Raw genomic sequence first — 20,556 nt, forward strand, 5'->3', positions numbered from 1 at the left:
GTGAGACACACCTCATCAGTCTGCTCTGGCTCTGGAATCACAGTACGCAGGCGCAATTTGTGGGCGGGGCTGTATGGGGTGCGTGGGCGGGGCTGTATGGGGTGCGCAGCCGCAGTCTGGCCGCTGTGATGGCGGCGTTGATGTTGTCCCGCCGCGTTCTCGGTCCTTTCGGACAACGGTTTGCCCTCAGCCAGACCATCTCATTCACACAAACTAGGGAGAAGAAACGATGGATGAGAGCTTACGTACAGTTAATGGAAAGGAAGAAGAAACTTGAAGGGCCTCCGCCGCCTCGACCCCGGTGTGTAACACTGCATGGGTAGCAGGCCTCAGGCCCTGCAGTGCCCAGTATCAACGGTGCTTCGGGTGAACGTTGACTCATATTTTGCACTTAATATGCAAGACTATTAGAGAACCTTGCATTTATGGAGTTAGGCCACATATCATCCATGTTCTCGTTAAAAGGGTGAAGAAGCTTGAGGGGCTGAATGGCCTCCTGTTCCTGTATTTATATGTGACAGTTAACATCTGCTTCTTGATAGAGGACATAATTAGGAGGCAGGTGAAGTTAAAAGTGAGAAATGACAAGTGGTTTATTTTGGTAGAAACAATGTAAACGCAATATATAATGATATAAAACTAAAGGGTGTAACAAGAGCAGAGGGACCTACATTGATGTTTGCCTAAGTCATTGAAGGTGGAAGAACAGATTGAGATTAATAAAACACGCCCTAGGCTTTATTAATAGCATTACAGAGTATAAAAACAAGGAGGATATGTTGACTGGAGGTGACCTCTGATGGAGTATCCTGTCCAGAACTGGGCACCACAGAGAATGAGGAAGGGATTTAAGTACAGAAGTTGGGATATCTTACTGTAATTATACAGGGCCTTCATGAGATCGCACCTGAAGTACTGTGCACAGTTTTGGTTTCATCTGAGGAAGAATATTCTGGCTGTGGAGGAATACAGCAAAGGTTTATCAGACAGACTTCTGGGATAGCAGGATTAATGTATGAAGAGACACTGGATCAGTTAGCGGTATAACCACTTGAGTTGAGAAGGATGAGGGAGGATATCGTAGAAACCTTTTACGTGTTACTGAGGATTACATCTGCAATAAATGCTGTTGGTTGTGAATCCTATCAGTTGGAGTGACAGTTAGAGACAATGAGGAATTTACAAGAGCAAGGGGGTGTGATGAATGGCAGTTATAGGAAAGGAGAAAAGTTGCAGATATAGTCAAATAGATGGGTTAACTCCAGGAAAGGTAGAAGAGGTAAACAGGTAGTGCAGGAGTCTTCGGTGGCTATCCTCATTTCAAACAAGTATGCTGTTTTGGAAAATGTAGAGAATGATGGATTTTCAGGGGAATGTAGCTCACACAGCCAAGTTTCTGGGATTGAGAGTGGCTCTAATGCAACAAAGGGTACATCGGGCTCCAAGAGATCAATTGTTTTAGGGAGTGTCTAATCCGAGGCACAGACAGACGTTTCTGTGGCCAGCAGTGAAAAATGAATGGTGTGTTTCCTCCCTGTGCCAAGATCAAGGATGTCTCTGAGAGGGTGCAGAATGTTCTCAAAAGGGAGAGGGCCCAGCAGGAAGTCATTGTACCAATGACATAGGAAGGGAAAAGGATGAGATTCAGAAGGGGGAATACAGACTGATATATTAAACTGCATTTACAATGCAAAAGGCCAGACAGGGAAGGCCAATCAACTGTGGGCATGTTTAGGAGCATGGGACTGGGATATCGGAACAATTACAGAAACGTGGCTCAGGGATGGGCAGGACTGGCAGCTTAATGTTCCAGGATACAAATGCTACAGGAAGGATGGAAACGGAGGCAAGAGAGGAGGGTGAATGGCATTTCTGACAAGGGTCAGCATTACAGCTATACTGAGGGATGATATTTTCAGAAATACATCCAGAGAAGTTATTTGGGTGGAACTGAGAAATAAGAAAGGGTGATCACCTTATTGGGATTGTATTATAGACCCCCTAATAGTGGGAAATTGAGAAACAAATTTGGAAGGAGATCTCAGTTATCTGTAAGAATAATAGGGTGGTTATGGTAGGGGATTTTAACTTTCCACACATAGACTGGGACTGCCATTGTATTAAGGGTTTCAATGGAGAGGAATTTGTTAAGCTTGTACAAGAAATATTTCTGATTCAGTATGTGGATGCACCTACTAGAGAAGGTGCAAAACTTGTCCTACTCTTAGGAAATAAGGCAGGGCAGGTGACTGAGGTGTCAGTGGGGGAGCACTTTGGGGCCTGCGACCATAATTCTATTAGTTTTAAAATAGTGATGGAAAAGTAAAGACCAGATCTAAAAGTTGAAGTTCTAAATTGGAGGAGGGCTAATTTTGATCGTATTAGGCAAGAACTTTCAAAAGCTGATGGGGGGGCAGATGTTCGCAGGTAAAGGGATGGGTGGAAAATGGGAAGCCTTCAGAAATGAGATAACGAGTCCAGAGTCAATATATTCTTGTTAGGGTGAAAGAAAAGGCTGGTAGGTATAGAGATTGCTGGATGACTAAAGAAATTGAGGGTTTGGTTAAGAAAAAGAAGGAAGCCTATGTCAGACAATATCGAGTAAATCCTTAGAAGAGCATTGAGGTAGTAGGAGTATACTTAAGAGGCAAATCAGGAGGGCAAACGGGGACATGAGATAGCTTGGCAAATAGAGTTAAGGAGAATCCAAAGGGTTTTTACTAATACATGAAGGACAAAAGGTAACTAGGGAGAGAATATCGCCCCTCAAAGGTCAGCAAGATGACCTCTGTGTGGAGCTGCAGGAGATGGGGGAAGATACTAAACAAGTATCTTGCATTCCTGTTTACTGAGGAAAAGAACATGGAAGGTACAGAATGTAGGGAAATAGATAATGACATCTTGAAAAATAGGCAAAAGTGAGGACTGCAGATGCTGGAGATCAGAGTCTAGATTTGAGTGGTGCTGGAAAAGCACAGCAGGTCTCTCCTGCTCCTCGGATGCTGCCTGACCTGTTGTGCTTTTCCAGCTCAACTCTAATCTAGACATCTTGAAAAATGTCCATATTACAGAAGAGGAAATGCTGGATGTCTTAAAATACATAAAATTGGATAAATTCCCAGGACCTGATCAGGTGTACCTGAGAACTCCGTGTGAAGTTAGGGAAGTCATTGCTGGGCCTCTTGCTGAGATATTTGTATCATTGATAGCCACAGGTGAGGTGCCAGAAGACTGGAGGTTGGCAAACGTGGTGCCATTATTTAAGAAAGGTAGTAAGGAAAAGCCAGGAGACTATAGACCAGTGAGCCTAACCTCAGTAGTGGGCAAGTTGTTGGGGGGAATCCTGAGGGACAGGATGTACATGTATTTGGAAAGGCAAGGACTGATTTGGGATAGTCAAGACCGCTTTGTGCATGGGAAATCGTGTGTCACAAACTTGATTGAGTTTTTTGAAGAAGTAACAAAGAGGATTCATGAGGGCAGAGTGGTAGATGTGATCTATATGGACTTCAGTAAGGCATTCGACACGGTTGCCCATGGGAGACTAGATAGCAAAGTTAGATCCCATGGAGTACAGGGAGAACTAGCTATTTGGATACAAAACTGGTTCAAAGGTAGAAGACAGAGGGTGGTGGTGGAGAGTTGTTTTTCAGACTGGAGGCCTGTGATCAGTGGAGTGCCACAAGGATCGGTGCTGGGTCCACTACTTTTCATCATTTATATAAATGATTTGGATGTGAACGTAAGAGGTATAGTTAGTAAGTTTGCAGATGACACCAAAATTGGAGGTGTAGTGGACAGCAAAGAATGTTACCTCAGATTACAACAGGATCTTGATTAGTTGGGCCAATGGGCTGAGGAGTGGCAGATGAAGTTTAATTCAGATAAATGTGAGGTGCTGCATTTTGGGAAAGCAAATCTTAGCAGAACTTATATACTTAACGGTTAGGTCCTAGGGAGTGTTGCTGAACAAAAAGACCTTGGAATGCAGATTCATAGCTCCTTGAAAGTAGAGTCACAGGTAGATAGGATAATGAAGAAGGCATTTGGTATGCTTTCCTTTATTGGTCAGAGTATCGAGTACAGGAGTTGGGAGGTCATGTTGCAGCTGTACAGGACATTGGTTAGGCCACATTTGGAATATTGCCTGCAATTCTGGTCTCCTTCCTATTGGAAGGATGTTGTGAAACTTGGAAGGGTTCAAAAAAGATTTAGTCCTTGCATGGTATTTTGTGCCACCCTTACTGGCATAACATTCACTAAAGAGGAGGAAAACAACAACAAACTGCCTTTCCTAGATGTCACAGTAAAGCCAACAGCCAATGGGGAACTTCAAACCAGCGTCTACAGGAAAACAACACATATGGACCAAATATTGAACTACAGAAGCAATCATCCCAACACCCACAAATGAAGCTGCATCAGAATATTATTTCAATGAGTCACCACACATGGCAGCACAGAAGAACTACGCAGAGCAGAGGAAAGTCAGCTATACCACGTATTCAAACAGAACAGGTACCCGATGAACACAGCCCACAGATTTCTCAGCAACAAACCCAAACAAGCAGACACAACACGTCCAGAAACCCTAGCCACTCTCCCCTACATCAAAGACATCTCAGAAATGACTGCCAGACTACTCAGACCCCTTGGCATCATGGCAGCCCACAAACCCACCAACGCACTAAAACAGCAGCTAATTAACTTGAAAGACCCTATATAGACAACAAGCAAAACTAATGTAATTTACAAAATACTGTGCAAGGACTGTAACAAACACTACATTGGACAAACAGGCAGAAAACTAGGTACCAGGACACATGAACATCAGCTAGCCACAAAAAGACATGACCCACTCTCACTAGTATCCTTACATACAGATGAGGAAGGACACCACTTCAACTGGGACAATACATCCACCTTAGGACAAGCCAAACAGAGACATGCACGAGAATTCCTAGAAGCATGGCATTATAATCGGAACTCTATCAACAAACACATTGACTTGGACCTGATTTACCACCCCCTGAGAAAAAGAACACGAACTGACATTACCATCCCAAAGAAACCCAAACAAATAAATAGAAAGCAGGAATTATCAGCAATGCTTTGGCCGGAGGCTCACTGACAAAACATCTGAAAATGAACCTTCCAGCTCAGCGAGCAAACCTACATCTAGTATATGAATAGGAAGGGTTTGGAGGGATATAGGCCAGGTCCTGGCAGGTGAGATTAGATTGGGTTGGGATATCTGATCGGCATGAACGTTGGACCGAAGGGTCTGTTTCCATGCTGTACATCTCTATGACTCTATGGCTAGTTAGGGTGGATTCAGCAAGGGTGTTCCTGATGAGCGGAGAATCCATAACCACAGGTTGTTAAGGATATGGGGTAGGCCATTTAGAACTGAGATGGGAAGTTTCTTGATCCAGAGAATGGTGATTCTGTGAAACTCTCTGCCAACGAAAGTGATTAAAGCCAAAACATTGAATGTTTTTAAGAAGGCATTAGATTTAGTTGTTGGAACTGAAGGGATTAAAGGATACTGAATTGGATGTTTAGCCATGATCGCATTGAAAGGTGGAACAACTCAACGGGCTGTTCCTCTCCTCTGTTCCTCTTCTCTGATTCTATGTAAACATGTTAAACAAGAGTTCCATGAGAATAGTTTAAGGGATGAGGAGCTTAAATTATAAAGGAAAAGTAGGACAGTTTTCTTTGGCGAATAAATGGAGCAGACGAGATTTAACAGAAATACTCCAAGTCACTAGGTCTGGACAGTCAGTATGGAGAAGGCTTTCCCACTCTTGAATGGATCAGAATGAAGAGGGTGCAGATTTAAAATAATTGGTGACACAAACAAAATCAGCGTATGGATAAACTTCTTCACATCATGAGTAGTCAAAATCTGGAGTGTAGTGGTGGTGTTCCCATTTATTGCTGACCTTGTCCTTCCAGATAGAAATGGTTGTGGGTAGGAAGGTGCTGTAAAAGGATCTTTGGTGAATTTCTGCAGTGCATCTTGTAGGTAGCACACACTGCTACGACTGATAGTCAGTGTAGAGGGAGTGGATGCTTGTGAATGTGATGCCAGTCAAGTGGGCTGCTTTGCCTTGGACAGTGCCCAGCTTCTTAAGTGTTGTTGGAGCTGCACCCAGCCAGGCAACTGGAGAGTATTCCAACAGGTTTTGTACAGTTAATGGTATCCCCTAGAATATTGATAGTGTGGTATTTGGTGATGGTAACACCATTGAATATCAAAAGAGAAGTGGTTATATTTTGTCTTATTGGAGATGGACATTACCTAGCATTTGTGGCACGAATGTTACTTCCTACTTGTCAGCCCAAGCCTGGATTATCTAGATCTTGTTGCATTTGTATGTGGTCCACTTCAGTATCTGAGGAGTCGTGAATGGTGCTGAACATAGTGATTCATCATCGAACATCCCCACTTCTGACCTTATGATGGGGGGGGAAGGTCATTGATAAAACAGCTGAAAATGGTAAGGCCTAGGATACTACCCTGAAGAACTCCAGCAGAGATATCCTGGAGCTGAGATGACTGATCCCCAACAACCACAACCATCTTATTACGTGCCAAGTATGTCTCCAACCAGCAGAGAAGTTGCTCCCTAATATTCATCAATTCTAGTTTTGCTACGGCTCCTTTATGTCATGTTTAGTCAAATGCAGCTTCATTGTCAAGGACTGTCAGTCTCACCTCACCTCAGAAATTCAGCTCTTTTATCCATGTTTGAACCAGGGCTGTAATGAGGTCAGGGGTTGAGTGGCCCTGGCAGAACCCAACTGAGCAAGTTATTGCAGAGTAGGTGCTGCCTGATTGCACTATTGATTACACCTTCCATCACTTTACTGATTATCGACAGTAGACTGATGGGACAGTAGTTAGCTGGGTTGGAATTTCCTACGTTTTGCATACGGGAGATACCTGGACAATTTTCCACATTTAAAAAGTGTGGTGCTGGAAAAGCTCAGCCGGTCAGGCAGCATCTGAGGAGCAGGAGAATCGACATTTCGAACAATGTACGACTCTGATCTCCAGCATCTGCAGTCCTCACTTTCTCCCAATTTTCTCAAATTGTCAGGTAGATGTCAGTGCTGTAATTATGCAGCATGGCTACAGGACCACAAGTTCTGGAGCACAAGTGTTCAGTACTATTTCCAGAATATTATCAAGGCCCATAGCCTTTTCACTATCTAATACCTCCAAACGATATCACATGGAGTGAATTGAATTGGCTGAAAACTGGCATCTGTGATGCTAGGGATCACCGGAGGAGGCTGAGATGAATCATACACTCGAAGCCTTATGTTATGAATTGGGTGTATGATGTAGTGGGCTCATCCATAAATGTGGATGGGAATGTTTTTGCAACCTCCACCTTTAGTAAGCTGTTTAATTGGCCAACATCATTCTCAACTGGAAGTGGCAGGACTGCAGAGCTTAGATCTTGATCTATCTTGATTTGTTTGAGGGAATGTGAATGATGTGTCTCAGAGAAGGCGTAGATATTGGCAGATGACATTCCTAGTTTGTGTCATTCATCTTGGTACTTGGATACGCACCTCAAGTGCTGTAAGCAACAAAGTTGTAGACCACATGTTGGAAGTCTTGCTTTTTGGTCAGTGCAGATAGTTGATCCATGTGACCTCTTCTGTGCTGTACACTTTCAGTGATTCTATGTGGAAGACAAAACAGGGTGGCAAAACTGATGCTGACAGTTGGTGGGTTAAAAAAAATCTCAATTTTTTTTTCTCAAATTCTGAAGTAATTAGCCTTAGCAAGTTTTTAAAAAGGTCACCACTGGAAGAGCAGTTCGGCCGAGTTAATAAGTTTATTCAGATATATGATGTAGGCATCACTGGCTTCACCAGCATTTATTGTCCATCCCTAGTTGCTCTTGAGAAAGTGGTGGTGAGCTGCCGCCTTGAACCACCACAGTTCTTGTGCTGTAGGTCATCCGACAAAAGAGTATGAGGGAGTTCTAGGATTTTGACCTCGCAATGCTGCAAGATCAAGAATTCATTTCGAAGTCTGAACTGAGAGTTGCTTGGAGGAGACTTACAAGTAGTAGTGTTCTAATGCATCTGCTTCTCTTTTCTTTCTAGATAAGGTCAGAAATCACATAACACCAGGTTATAGTCCAACAGGCTTATTTAAAATCACAAGCTTTCACAGCGCTGATTAACTGAAGAAGGAACAGCACTGCGAAAGCTTGTGATTTCAAATAAACCTGTTGGACTATAACCTGGTGTCATGTGAATTCTGAGTTTGCCCATCCCAGTCCAGCACCTCCACATCATTTCTTTCTGGATGATAGTGGTTTGGAAAGTGCTGTGTATGGAGCCCTACTGAATATCCACAGTGCGTTTTGTCAGTTGTATATTCAGTTGCTTCTGAATGTCGATGGTGGAAGAACTGAATGTTTTGTGGATCTGGTGTCAATCAAGTGACTTAGTGTCAAGCTTCTTGACTGTTGGTGCAATTGCACTCATCCAGGCAAGTAAGGAGTACTCCATCACACTTCTGATTTGAGTCGTGTCAATGGTGGACAGGCTTTGAGGAGTCAGGAAGTGCAAGATTTCTAGCTTTTGACCTGCTCTTGAAGTCCAGTATTTATATGGCTAGTCTAATTTCTGGTCAGTAGGGTATGTTGTATAATGTAGTCCCCAGTCTTAGGGATGAAAGGTCTACATATCTGGCATAGTGCAGGCACTTGGATATCATGTTACTTATTTGTGTGTTTGGAGAGATGTCATGTGGAAAAACACTCTTGGAGTCATAGTGTAGTGGCAGCATGAGACAGCTAGTTTTACCTGTTGTTCAAATGTTTGAAACATCTTCCCCTTCCAGGGTAGTTTAAGATAGACCCAACTTCCTTTATCTCCAGATGGGAGCACCATCTCGAAGTCTTCGCATTGGATTCTAGTATGTTATAGGAGTACACTATTTTTAGATTGATATTTGTTTTTGACATAAGTTTCAATAACTATGGTGAAACTGTGAAGGTGAAAAGCAATTTTTGTTACTGTAAGCTGACTTTAAAATATTTTGTTGCATTTCAGGTCACAGCAACCCAACTGGGACTATCATGCTGAAGTAGAGGCCTTCAGTCATCGTCTTAATGAGAATTTCAACCTGGATCTTCTAAAAACAGCATTTGTTAATCCCTGTTACATCATGTCTGAGGAAGCACGTCGCCAGGAGCTTAAACTGGAAAGGGAGGAAATAACATTAAATCTTAAAGACAACCAGCAGTTATTTGAGAAAGGTTTATCGTTCGCAAATAAATACCTCCAAGACTGTTTCAGTAGTGCCTATCCAAACTTACCTGCAGATGGTGTTTCGGCACTTACTGGTCACATCACTGGGTCACAGATTGTGTGCCATGTGGCCAGGAATTTAGCTGTTGAAGACTTGACACTAAGTGCAGAGTTTCCAGTGCCACAAGAGGTTTTACAAAAGACATTCTTTGCTCTTATTGGAGCTTTGCTAGAGAGCAGTGGACCTGCAAGAGCCACCTTATTTGTCAGGGTAAGATATTGGGGCGGTAATGGTGTGGGTAGTAGTTTATATTGCATGTTTAAATAATAACAAGGAACTACACTCGGTACGGTGACAATTGCCTAAGGTTCAAGCAGATTTACAAGTTGTGAGAGCAGAAACAATTTGCATTCATATAATTTATATTATATCTTCAACATAAAGAAATGACCTAAGATGTTTCTCAGAAGCACAGACAAATATAAATAGCAAGACTCGCAGAAAGCTTGGTAACCAGAGTGGTTTGAGGTTGAAGGTAATTAATGAACAAACCAGTGGGGATAATGAGAATTGTTTTATGATCTGGAATGCAATACCTGAAAGGATGGTAAAAGCAGTTTAATGCTTCCTTTGAAAATAGAATTGAACTGAAAATGTGTTGCTGGTTAAAGCGCAGCAGGTCAGGCAGCATCCAAGGAACAGGAAATTCGACGTTTCGGGCACAAGCCCTTCATCAGGAATGAGGAGAGTGTGCCAGGCAGGCTAAGATAAAAGGTAGGGAGGAGGGACTTGGGGGAGGGGCGATGGAGATGTGATAGGTGGAAGGAGGTCAAGGTGAGGGTGATAGGCCGGAGTGGGGTGGGGGCGGAGAGGTCAGGAAGAAAATTGCAGGTTAGGAGGGCGGTGCTGAGTTCGAGGGAATCGACTGAGACAAGGTGGGGGGAGGGGAAATGAGGAATGTATGTTTGTAAAGGAGAAAAATTGTAGGACCATGAGGAAGGTCCTACCATGAGGAAGGATCAAGACCAGTTGGACGGTTCTTTCGAACAGCCAGTTCAAACATGATTGGCTGAATTACCTCCTCCCCTGTGCTTGATAATTCTGACACCCTGGAAAAGATATTAGAAGGGGTAATAAAAACAAATTCAAAGGAATAGGTTTAACATTCAGGCTTAAAAGAGGAGCTTGGTATAATGAGGAAATGAATTTATGTCAGAAACTGTAGAGTTTAGCTCTTGTTATACAGCCAGCATGTATGAAAGGTAAAAACACAGATGATTTCAAGATAAAATACCCATTGGGCAAATTGTGTGATTGGAAGTGATGTGGAATGAAAATGTTAAGAACATAGAAAAATACAGCGCCCTCAATGTTGCACCGACCGAAGCTTACCTAACCTACACTAGCCAACTATCCTCCATATACCTATCCAATGCCCGTTTAAATGCCCATAAAGAGAGAGAGTCCACCACTGCTACTGGCAGGGCATTCCATGAACGCACGACTCGCTGAGTAAAGAATCTACCCCTAACATCTGTCCTATACCTACCACCTCTTAATTTAAAGCTATGCCCCCTCGTAATAGCTGACTCCATATGTGGAAAAAGGTTCTCATTGTCAACTCTATCTAAACCCCTAATCATCTTGTAGACCTCTATCAAGTCACCCCTAAACCTTCTTCAATGAAAATAGCCCCAAGTACCTCAGCCTTTCCTCATACGATCTTCCTACCATACCAGGCAACATCCTGGTAAACCTCCTCTGCACCCGTTCCAGTGCATCCACATCCTTCCTATAGTATGGCGACCAAAACTGCACACAATACTCCAGATGCGGCCGCACCAGAGTCTTATACAACTGCAACATGACCTCAGGACTCCGGAACTCAATTCCTCTACCAATAAAAGCCAGTACGCCATATGCCTTCTTCACAGCACTATTTACCTGGATGGCAATTTTCAGAGATCTGTGTACATGGACACCAAGATCCCTCTGCTCATCCACACTACCAAGTATCCAACCATTAGCCCATCTTCTTGTTACCCTTACCAAAGTGAATCACTTCACACTTAGCTACATTGAACTCCATTTGCCACCTTTCTGCCCAGCTCTGCAGCTTAACTATATCCCGCTGTAACCTGCCACATCCTTCCTCACTGTCAACAACTCCACCGACTTTTGTATCATCCGCAAACTTGCTCACCCAACCTTCTAGCCCTTCCTCCAGGTCATTTATAAAAATGACAAACAGCAATGATCCCACAACAGATCCTTGCAGAACACCGCTAGTAACTGCACTCCAAGATGAACCTTTATCATCAACTACTACCCTCTGTCTTTTTCCAGCCAGCCAATTCCTAATCCAAACCTCCAACGCACCCTCAATGCCATACCTCTGTATTTTTTTGCAGTAGCCTACCATGGGGAACCTTATCAAACGCCTTAAGCAAAATTGCTCGTACTGTTGAGGAAATGTGTTTATTGAAGTTTACACAAAATGAAGGAATGAGTGTAGTCTTTCTCAAGATACTAGAAATTTGCCAAGGTTTGAATATTTAATGTCCTATTCTTAGCTAAAATCCTTTGAAAATGTTCGTGATTAGTGAGGTAAGACATGTCAGTGATGGGAAGTGAAATGTTTTTAATTATTTTATCAACCAGAATCAAAATTGCTCTACTGCATAAAGAACAAACCCAGAAATGGAGTAAAACCACCTCTATTTTGTCTTAACAATGTGCTTTAATTTCAAAACACTCATATTCCTTACATCCTGCCAACCTTATGGCTTCTCTGAGATCATTACAATGTTTTTTTTTGCAATAGCAACATAGTGGATTGAGATTAGAGAAAAATTACTCCTCTTGTACAATGGGACTTGTAAAATGCATTGCACTCAAAATACAAGATGAAACAGTCAAAATACTGGAGAGCACTTAGCAAACACATTCTTGTTTGTTTATGAGGAGAGAAAATTAGCAGAATCTTCTCAGACATGAAAAATAGACCTATAATGTACAAAAACTTTATGGAAATGTCAAATAATATTGCTTGAATTTTGTACAAAGCGAAAGAACTAAAATCACCTTGGTCAGACACAAGTTTTGACTAAGATGCATTTGGATTGTGCACTATTCAGGTGGAGGCAGTGACCTTGGGAAAATTCAAATATGGAATCTGCTAGTCCAGTCATGAGCTGGGCACACTTTGCTGGGCTCTTGAGAGCCCTGTTTCTGATGATTTCTTACGTTCAGATTTAAATATTTATGCATGTCATTGTATTTTTCCTCATTATTAAAAGGTTAATAATGGCTGGAGGGTTAGTGTCAAATGCTTTTGATTTCAAACTAATGCTAAGATGTTGCAGTGTAAATTCTGAGTTGGGCCTGACTTTGCCCTTGATATGGAGTACAATATTTTTGCATCTGCAGAGCAAAGCTGCTTCACCCTCACATGGCAACTGTGCAAATGTCAGCTCCATTAACCAACTAAAAACTTGAAATTTACAAAGTGAGGGCTTTGGTCTTCATTTATGTAGTTGAATTGACAGAATTCCAGTATGGTTGAATTTAAAGTTCAGATGGAGAGTGTCAAGATAAAATCGAATACCAGAGTCTTGTGCTGAAACAAGGGGAGATGACAATAGGGTGAGGGAGGACATGGCTGAAGTAAACTGAAAACAAAGGTTTGATGGTGGGACAGTTGATGAGCAGTGGAGGATTTTCATAGCAATTTTTCAAAATGCTCAACAAAAATACATTCCAATGAAAAGGAAGGACTGTAAGAAAAGGGGTAATCTGCCCTGGGTGTCTAAGAAAATAAGGGAGGTTCTCAAATTGAAAGAGAAGGCAAACAAAATGGCCAAGATCAGTGGGAATCTAGAAGACTGGGAAAGCTTTAAAGGTCAACAGAAAGCTACTTAAAGATCTATAAAGAAAGGTAAGATGAAACATGAGGAAAAACTAGCACAGAATGTAAAGACAGATAGCAAAAGTTTCTAGAAATAGATAAAATGAAAAAGAGTAGCAAAAGTAAACATTGGTCCTTTAGAGGATGAGCAGGGGCATTTAATCATGGAATATGATGAAAAGGCTGAGGCATTGAACAGGTATTTTGTGTTGGTCATCACAGTGGAGGACACAAATAACATACCAGTAATTTGACAAAGAGACAAACGTAGGTGAGTAGCTGGGAACAATCATTATCACAGAAGTGGTAGTATTGGGCAAGCTAATGGAGCTAAGGATACACAAGTCTCCTGGCCCTGATGGAATGCAACCCAGGGTACTAAATGAGGTGGCGGGAGAAATAGCAAATGCATTTGTGGCAATTTCCCAGAAGTCGCTGGACTCTGGGACAGTTCTAGCAGATTGGAAAACAGCAAATGTCTCACCACTGTTAAAAAAAAGGGAGGTAGGCAAAAGATGGGAAATTATAGACCAGTTAGCTTAACTTCTGTAATGGGCAGGTGCTTGATTCTATTATCAAGCAAGAAATAGCTGGGCATCTAGATAGCAGTTGTCCCGTTGGGCAGACGCGGTATGGGTTCATGAACAGCAAGTCATGCTTAACTAATCATTGGAAGACATTACAAGCAAGATGGACAATGGGGACCCGGTGGAGGTGGTGTACCTAGATTTAAAAAAGGTCTTCAACAAGGTGTCGCAGAAGATGCTACTACATACGATAGAGTTGCATGGCGTTGCGGGTAAAGTATTAGCATGGATAGAGGATTGGTTGACTAACAGGAAGCAAAGAGTGGGGTTAAATGAATGCTATTCTGCTTGGCAATCAGTGAATAGTAGTGTGCCTCAGATATCAGTGTTGGGACCGCAATTATTCACAATTTACATAGATGATTTGGAGTTGGGGACCACGCGTAGTGTGTCAAAGTTTGCAGATGACACTAAGATAAGTGGCAGAGCAAAGTGTGCAGAAGACTGTGAAACTTTGCAGAGGAATATAAATACTTTAATTGAGTGGGCAAAGGTCTGGCAGATGGAATAAATGTGAAATCATCCCTTTTGGTAGGAGTAATAGTAAAAAGGACTATTACTTGAATGGTAAAAAGTTGCAGAGGGACCTGGGTATCCTTGTACACAAAGCAGAGAAGGTTGGTCTGCAGGTACAACTGGTAATTAAGAAGGCAAATGGAATTTTGTCCTTCATTGCTAAAGGGATTAAGTTTAAAAGCAGGGAGGTTATGTTGCAGCTGTATAGGGTGCTGGTGAGGCCACACCTGGAGTAATGCGTGCAGCTTTAGTCCCCTTACTGAGGAAAGGGGGTGCAGAGGAGGTTCGCTATGTTGATTCCGGAGTTGTAGGGGTTGGCTTATGAAGAGAGACTGAGTAGACTGGGAATATATTCATTGGAATTCAGAAGAATGAGGGGGGAAATCTTATAAAACATATAAAATTATGAAGGGAATAGATTAGATAGAGGATGTTTTCACTGGTGGGTGAAACTAGGACTAGAGGGCATAGCCTCAAAATTAAGGAGGGTAAATTTAGGACTGAATTGAAAAGGAACTTCTTCACCCAGAGGGTTCTGAACCTATGGAATTCCCTGCCTAGTGAAGGAGTTGACGCAACTTCAGTAAATGTTTTTAAAGCTAAGATAGTTCTTTTTTGAACAATGAAGGAATTAGGGGGGACAGGTAATTGGAGCTGAGGCCACGAAAGATCAGCCATGATTCTATTGAATGGCAGAACAGCCTTGAACAGCCAGATAGCTTACTCCTGCTCCTACTTCTTATGTTCTTATGTAATATAATTCTGGGTTGTGTCAGTTGTGTTTGTAGTTTTGTATGATTTGAACCAAGACCAAAAGTAACTATTTATATCCTTGAATGCAATGTTTGGTGACTTGTGTTATTAACATGGTGTTACATGCTGTCTCTCTTTAATGCATGTAATGATTCAAATGCTTTGTGAATTTGTAACAATCTACTAACAGTTCATGAAATGTTCACTCCTGCTTTCACTTTTGAATAAAAAATTTGACTTTATGTTGTTATGTGTTTTCTAATTTATAGGACTTCTTAATTACTCAACTTATTGGTAAAGATCTGTTCGAAATCTGGCCTGTTGTTAATCCCATGGGACTATTGGTGGAAGAGATGAACAAAAGGAAGATGGCTCTTCCTGAGTCCAGACTGACGAGACAGTCTGGAGTCAGCACTGTGCTCCCGGTGTATTTTGTTGGACTATACAGGTACTTGATGAATGTTGGTTAACATGCTATGGAGTGGCTATGACTTAAACCCTATGATTAATAAATATGAATGGAACTGCTGTGAAAAAGCATTTCATATTACATTTTATGTTTCCTCTTGCTCATCATATAAATGTATTGCAGGCTGTAAAATGTTAGGTCTCGGAAATGAAGCTTAAAAGCTGTTTGGAACAGTGGAATGCTAAGGGTTGATGGCGTTCTTGATGGTTGGAAGCATGTTTTATGAATTGCTGGATAGAAGGATAATTTAATGGCTGCAGAAATAAAGTGGTGGGCAGGGTTGCTGATTGGATGAGTGGGTTGCTGCTGTGGGAAATGAGTTTAGGATTGCTGATTCACATTATGAACAGGCAGTGAAAGATTTTGTATGAGCAGCTGCATTAATGTTAAGGAATGCTCCATTTAAAGATTGCTCATTTTTAAAACAGTAATTTTGCATCTGCAAGAGCTACCTGATAGTGACATCTCTTTTTGAACCATTGCAAGTCTTGTGTTAATAATCTTGTAGTCCTGGTGTTGATGGAGTTTTGCAGGGCAATAAAGAAGTAGTAATATATACCCATCAGGATGATATGTTATTTAGCTCTTACATGATAGGCCTTTCAGAATGAGCTGGTAATCCTGCTTCTCGGATGCTGCCTGACCAGCTGTGCTTTTCCAGCACCACACTTTTTGACTCTGATATCTATCATCTGCAGTCCTCACTTAGTCCTGCCACTTGTCAATCCAACATAGGAGACTAAAAGCTGCAGTTGCCAGGCATCTGTGAAATGTTTAAATCCAAATATTGCAATAAAGAATATCATTTTTAAATGAAACAGCTGGAAGCCATTGACTTGTCGGTGCTGCCTTGAGCTGGAAGCCATTGACTTGTTGGTGCTGCCTTGAGCAATGCAAAGATTAGTTGGGGTATTTTGCCTGTACGGAGTTGGTACATTTGGAATAGAAGAAAGAGAAGAGTTGATGAATGAAGGGTGAGAGAAGTGCCTAAAATGGAATCAAATACTTTGGATATGAGAGTACAGCTGTTCTATTAAGTTAAAATAGAACAGAGAAAAGAGATCAACTCCTAAAAATGCATGAATGCTTAAGAGGAAATGTCTCTTTTCTTGGGCCATTCAGTCAAGCTGCATGTATTAAATATTCCTAGAATTGTCATTTATTTTACATAATTAAATTGAACTTTCAGCTTTCAGACATGAGTTTTAATTTTTAAGTTTTGCTCAACTTCCCTAAACAATTAGTTTTTTTTTGCTAATTGACTGGGTTAGATGAAAGATTTTGTATGGTTTGTGAAATAGTTACCTCATGAAGCCTGCATTGTTCAATTTTGTGTGACAAGTAACTCATACATTTAAATTATACTTGGTAAATGCATCTGTCTTACATTTATAAGAAAATGTAGTAGTACTGACCTTGAAATGCTGGGATTAACAGATTTCAATGTCTTGTTTCAGTGATAAGCAACTAATTGCAGAAGGACCTGGTGAAACTGTGCTGTCAGCAGAAGAAGAGTCAGCACGAGTAGCACTGCGTAAAATTTATGGCTATACAGAAAACAGACGACCTTGGGATTATTCAAATCCCACAAAGCAACCCACAGCAGCTAAAGCTCTGTGCAATTAATGTGCTGGCCTCATCCCATCTGATTTGTCATCAAGTAATAGTCCTGATTATAGGACATTAATCATTGTAAAATGATGAACATTTGCACAGCTGAAATAAAAACATTCAAATTCAGTTTTCATTTTTTATTGCAAAAGTATTTGGGGCATTGTGTCCTGATGATGTGTACAGTTCTGCTGTCATGTTGTTAAAAGAATATAGATGTACTGGAAAGGATGTGTTGTCCCAGTCACGAAACGTCTGAAAGTGAACCTTCCAGCTCAGTGAGCAAACTTACATCCAGAGCCTCAACCTGAGCTACAAATCTTCTCAAAGCTTGCTAGGATTATTTTCATTTGAAAGACGGAGGTTGAGAGGGGACCTGATTGAGGTTTAAAAAATCATGAGGTATAGACAGGATGGATAACAAGAAACTTTTTCCCATAGTGGGGAATTCAATTACTAAGGCTAACGAGTTCAAGGTGAGGGGATAAGTTTAAGGGAGATATGTGTGCAAAGTTCTTAACGCAGAGGGTGGTGGGTGCCTGGAACGCATTGCCAGTGGAGGTGGTAGAGGCAGACATGATAGCATCATTTAAGATGAATCTGGACAGATACATGAATGGGCAGGGAGTAGAGGGATACAGATCCTTAGAAAATAGGCAACAGGTTTAGGTAGAGGATGTGGATTGGTGCAGGCTTGGAGGGCTGAAGGAACTGTTCCTGTGCTGTAATTTTATTTGTTATTTGTACTTTGTTCTTTTAATAACATGACTTCTTAATGACCTATCCAGAGTGCAGTTTACCAGGAATATCGATTGAAGTCTCAACCACTCATCCAATGAGTGATCGGCAAAACTGTGATAAAAATATTTGAATATAGTTAAGTGCAAAGTCATCCACTTCAGATACAAAAATAATGATAGATCTGAATACTTTATAAATGGTCAAACTTTAGGAACTGTGTAGATTGAAAGGAATTTGGGATTCATTTAATCACTAAAATATCATGGACAGGTGCAGAAATTAATCAAAACAGCCAATGGAATGATGTATTTTGTTTTAAATATTGAAAGGCAAAAGAAAAAAATGTTCCTCAATATCTACACAAAGCCATTAGACCACATCTGGATGATTCTATTCAGTTCTGGGCCTGAATCCTAGAAAAGATCCTTCTGACCTTGGAGATGGTGTGACCCAGATTTACCAGAATGGTATCCAGATGCCAAGTTTTAAAAATATTACAAGTGAGGGTTGTATTTCTCAAACTGGAAAAAAAAGGATTTGGTTTGATCAAAATTTTAAAATGAGTATATGCAGCAAATCTACTGGTTGGGAAATCTAGAATAGACCCTTCAGGAGTGAGGTTTGGAGGCATGCCTACCTGTACAGGATATGGTAATTTATGAGCCTTTAACAAAGGCAGATGGTAGTAAATCAGTTGTTGATTTCAGACTTAACTCTTGGTTGACAGAAGTTTTTAAAGGAATTAGGTCACATTAGTCATAAACTCATTGAATGGCTGGACAAACCTAATGAGTTGAATAACCTACTCCTATTTGTATTTTTTTTAATACTGCTTTCTGGGTCTAGAATCAGTATCCATCTTATTACTCTCTTGGAACCTTAGTGTGAGAGGGAATTTGTTGGTCACATCCTTTCGATATAGTTATGGTTATTTTTGTTTACTTTGTTGACACTTCAGTATTGTGTGTGAATGTGGTATTGGAGGAGGACATTGTGTTCCTAGTCAAATTTAAGTTTGATGTTTTGAAATACAGAAAAAACTGAATTAAAACTATTACATCTGGATTCCAAAATATAGACGTATTGGTTTGATATTAAAGGTATTTCTATGCAGGGAGTCACATTGGTTGTTAATAAGTAGTAACTTCAATTCCATAGATTGCCAAGAACTGGCAGCCTCTATACGTTCCTCATTGTAGATTTGTACCAACTTATTTTTTTTCCTCCATAACTTTACTTCAATTCTGTAGGATCTGATTTTTCCTTTCATGGAAGGAAATACAATTATGGGTGATTTTCCCCAAGTAACACAGAAAGGCAGAAGGAAACTTGTACGTATAACAAAGGCAAGAGAGCAAGGTTTACACCAACTATGTTCACATCCACTGGCAAGCTTAAAAAGCATAATATTGAATTAGGCGCTGTGGACAGGTAGATGGTATTCAACAGTTTGCCATTTGCACTTCATTCATCATATGCAGTGATGAAATGCACTCCAAAGGGTTAGAAAGATTACACAAGCAAGGCTATATATGAATTAATTTATGCAAAGTAGAAACCTGGTCTATGTCTGCACCAAGCACAGAATGTAAAGTTACTTTATATTGTGACTATCCCCAGAAATAATTTTATATTAATCTAAATAGTGAACATAATATAGCTTCTTGGGTGAAATCGGTACAACAACAAATTATTGAGAGAAGAAACACTGTTCAAATTTTATTTCATTCTGGTGTTCTTTGAAGTTTTCCTAATGCTAGGAGGAATCTTTAAAGCCATACTTGTCCATCAACATTTTTGTTAATTCAGTTTTGTAAGTTTCATAATGAGGTAAACAGTTACAAATACAATGGTGAAACATTGGGAAGTGTGAATAAACAAAGGGATCAGGGTGTCCTTATCCTGCAGATTAGACAGACAGGTGCAGCAAGCATTTAGGAAGGCTATGGTGTATTGATCTTCAATGCAACAGATTTTCAATTCAGAAGTAAGGATGACTTCATGTAGTCAGGGCCTTGTGTGCAGTTTTTGTTTCCCGACTTAAGAAAGAACAGAGGGAGGTTCACTGGGCTGATGCTGGGAATCAAGGGAGTGTTAAAGGATGAGCAGGGATTTGATTAAAATTTATAAAATTCTAACAGGGCTCAACTCTGTCCTAAAGCTGCCCCCCCCACCCTTAATCTTGAGACCATATCCCCTAGTCTCATCCACCAGCAGAAACAACTTGCCTGCCTCAATTTTATCTAGCCCTTTCATAATTTTATATGTTTCTGTAAGATGCCCTCTCATTCTTCTAAATTCTAGTGAGTACAGATCCAGGCGGCTCAACCTCTCCTCATAGGGTCATCCCCTCATCTCCGGAATAAACCTGGTGAACCTCCTCTGCACCACCTCCAAAGTCAGAATATACTTCCTCAAGTAAGGAGACCATAACTGCGCACAATACTCCAGATGCGGCCACACTAACACCTTGTACAATTGCAGCAGGAAAACTAAATGCAATGACTTTTCTCTGGTTGGGGAGACTAGACCAGGGATACAGTGTCAGGATAAGGGGTAGACCATTATGAGGAAACTAGGGGAAGTGAGCCATCGGGATGGAAAGGGCTCCAGCAGGCAAGCGCAGCATGGATCCAGGAAGGGAAGGATGTTTGGATGTAACAAATACTGTTGATGGAGGGGA

General features: G+C 41.1%; 1 protein-coding gene across 1 annotated transcript; it reads left to right on the forward strand.

Moving 5' to 3' along the window:
- The first annotated feature begins 113 nt into the window (after window positions 1-113).
- mrpl44 (mitochondrial ribosomal protein L44) lies at window positions 114-17,261 on the forward strand. Its single transcript, XM_060833980.1, has 4 exons — window positions 114-301; window positions 9,091-9,559; window positions 15,322-15,500; window positions 16,979-17,261. Exons 1-4 carry the CDS (start codon window positions 129-131, stop codon window positions 17,145-17,147), a joined length of 990 nt encoding a protein of 329 aa, XP_060689963.1. The 5' UTR covers window positions 114-128; the 3' UTR covers window positions 17,148-17,261.
- Window positions 17,262-20,556: the final 3,295 nt, after the last annotated feature.

This window comes from Hemiscyllium ocellatum, chromosome 13 (assembly GCF_020745735.1).
Source record: "Hemiscyllium ocellatum isolate sHemOce1 chromosome 13, sHemOce1.pat.X.cur, whole genome shotgun sequence".
NCBI classification, from domain to species: domain Eukaryota; kingdom Metazoa; phylum Chordata; class Chondrichthyes; order Orectolobiformes; family Hemiscylliidae; genus Hemiscyllium; species Hemiscyllium ocellatum.

Bases quoted from the DNA above. Each gene is read 5' to 3' on its own strand.
- mrpl44 (XM_060833980.1), top strand. From the start codon at position 129: ATGGCGGCGTTGATGTTGTCCCGCCGCGTTCTCGGTCCTTTCGGACAA. The intron at 302-9,090 runs GTGTGTAACACT...GTTGCATTTCAG, and splicing joins CCTCCGCCGCCTCGACCCCG to GTCACAGCAACCCAACTGGG. The intron at 9,560-15,321 runs GTAAGATATTGG...TCTAATTTATAG, and splicing joins GAGCCACCTTATTTGTCAGG to GACTTCTTAATTACTCAACT.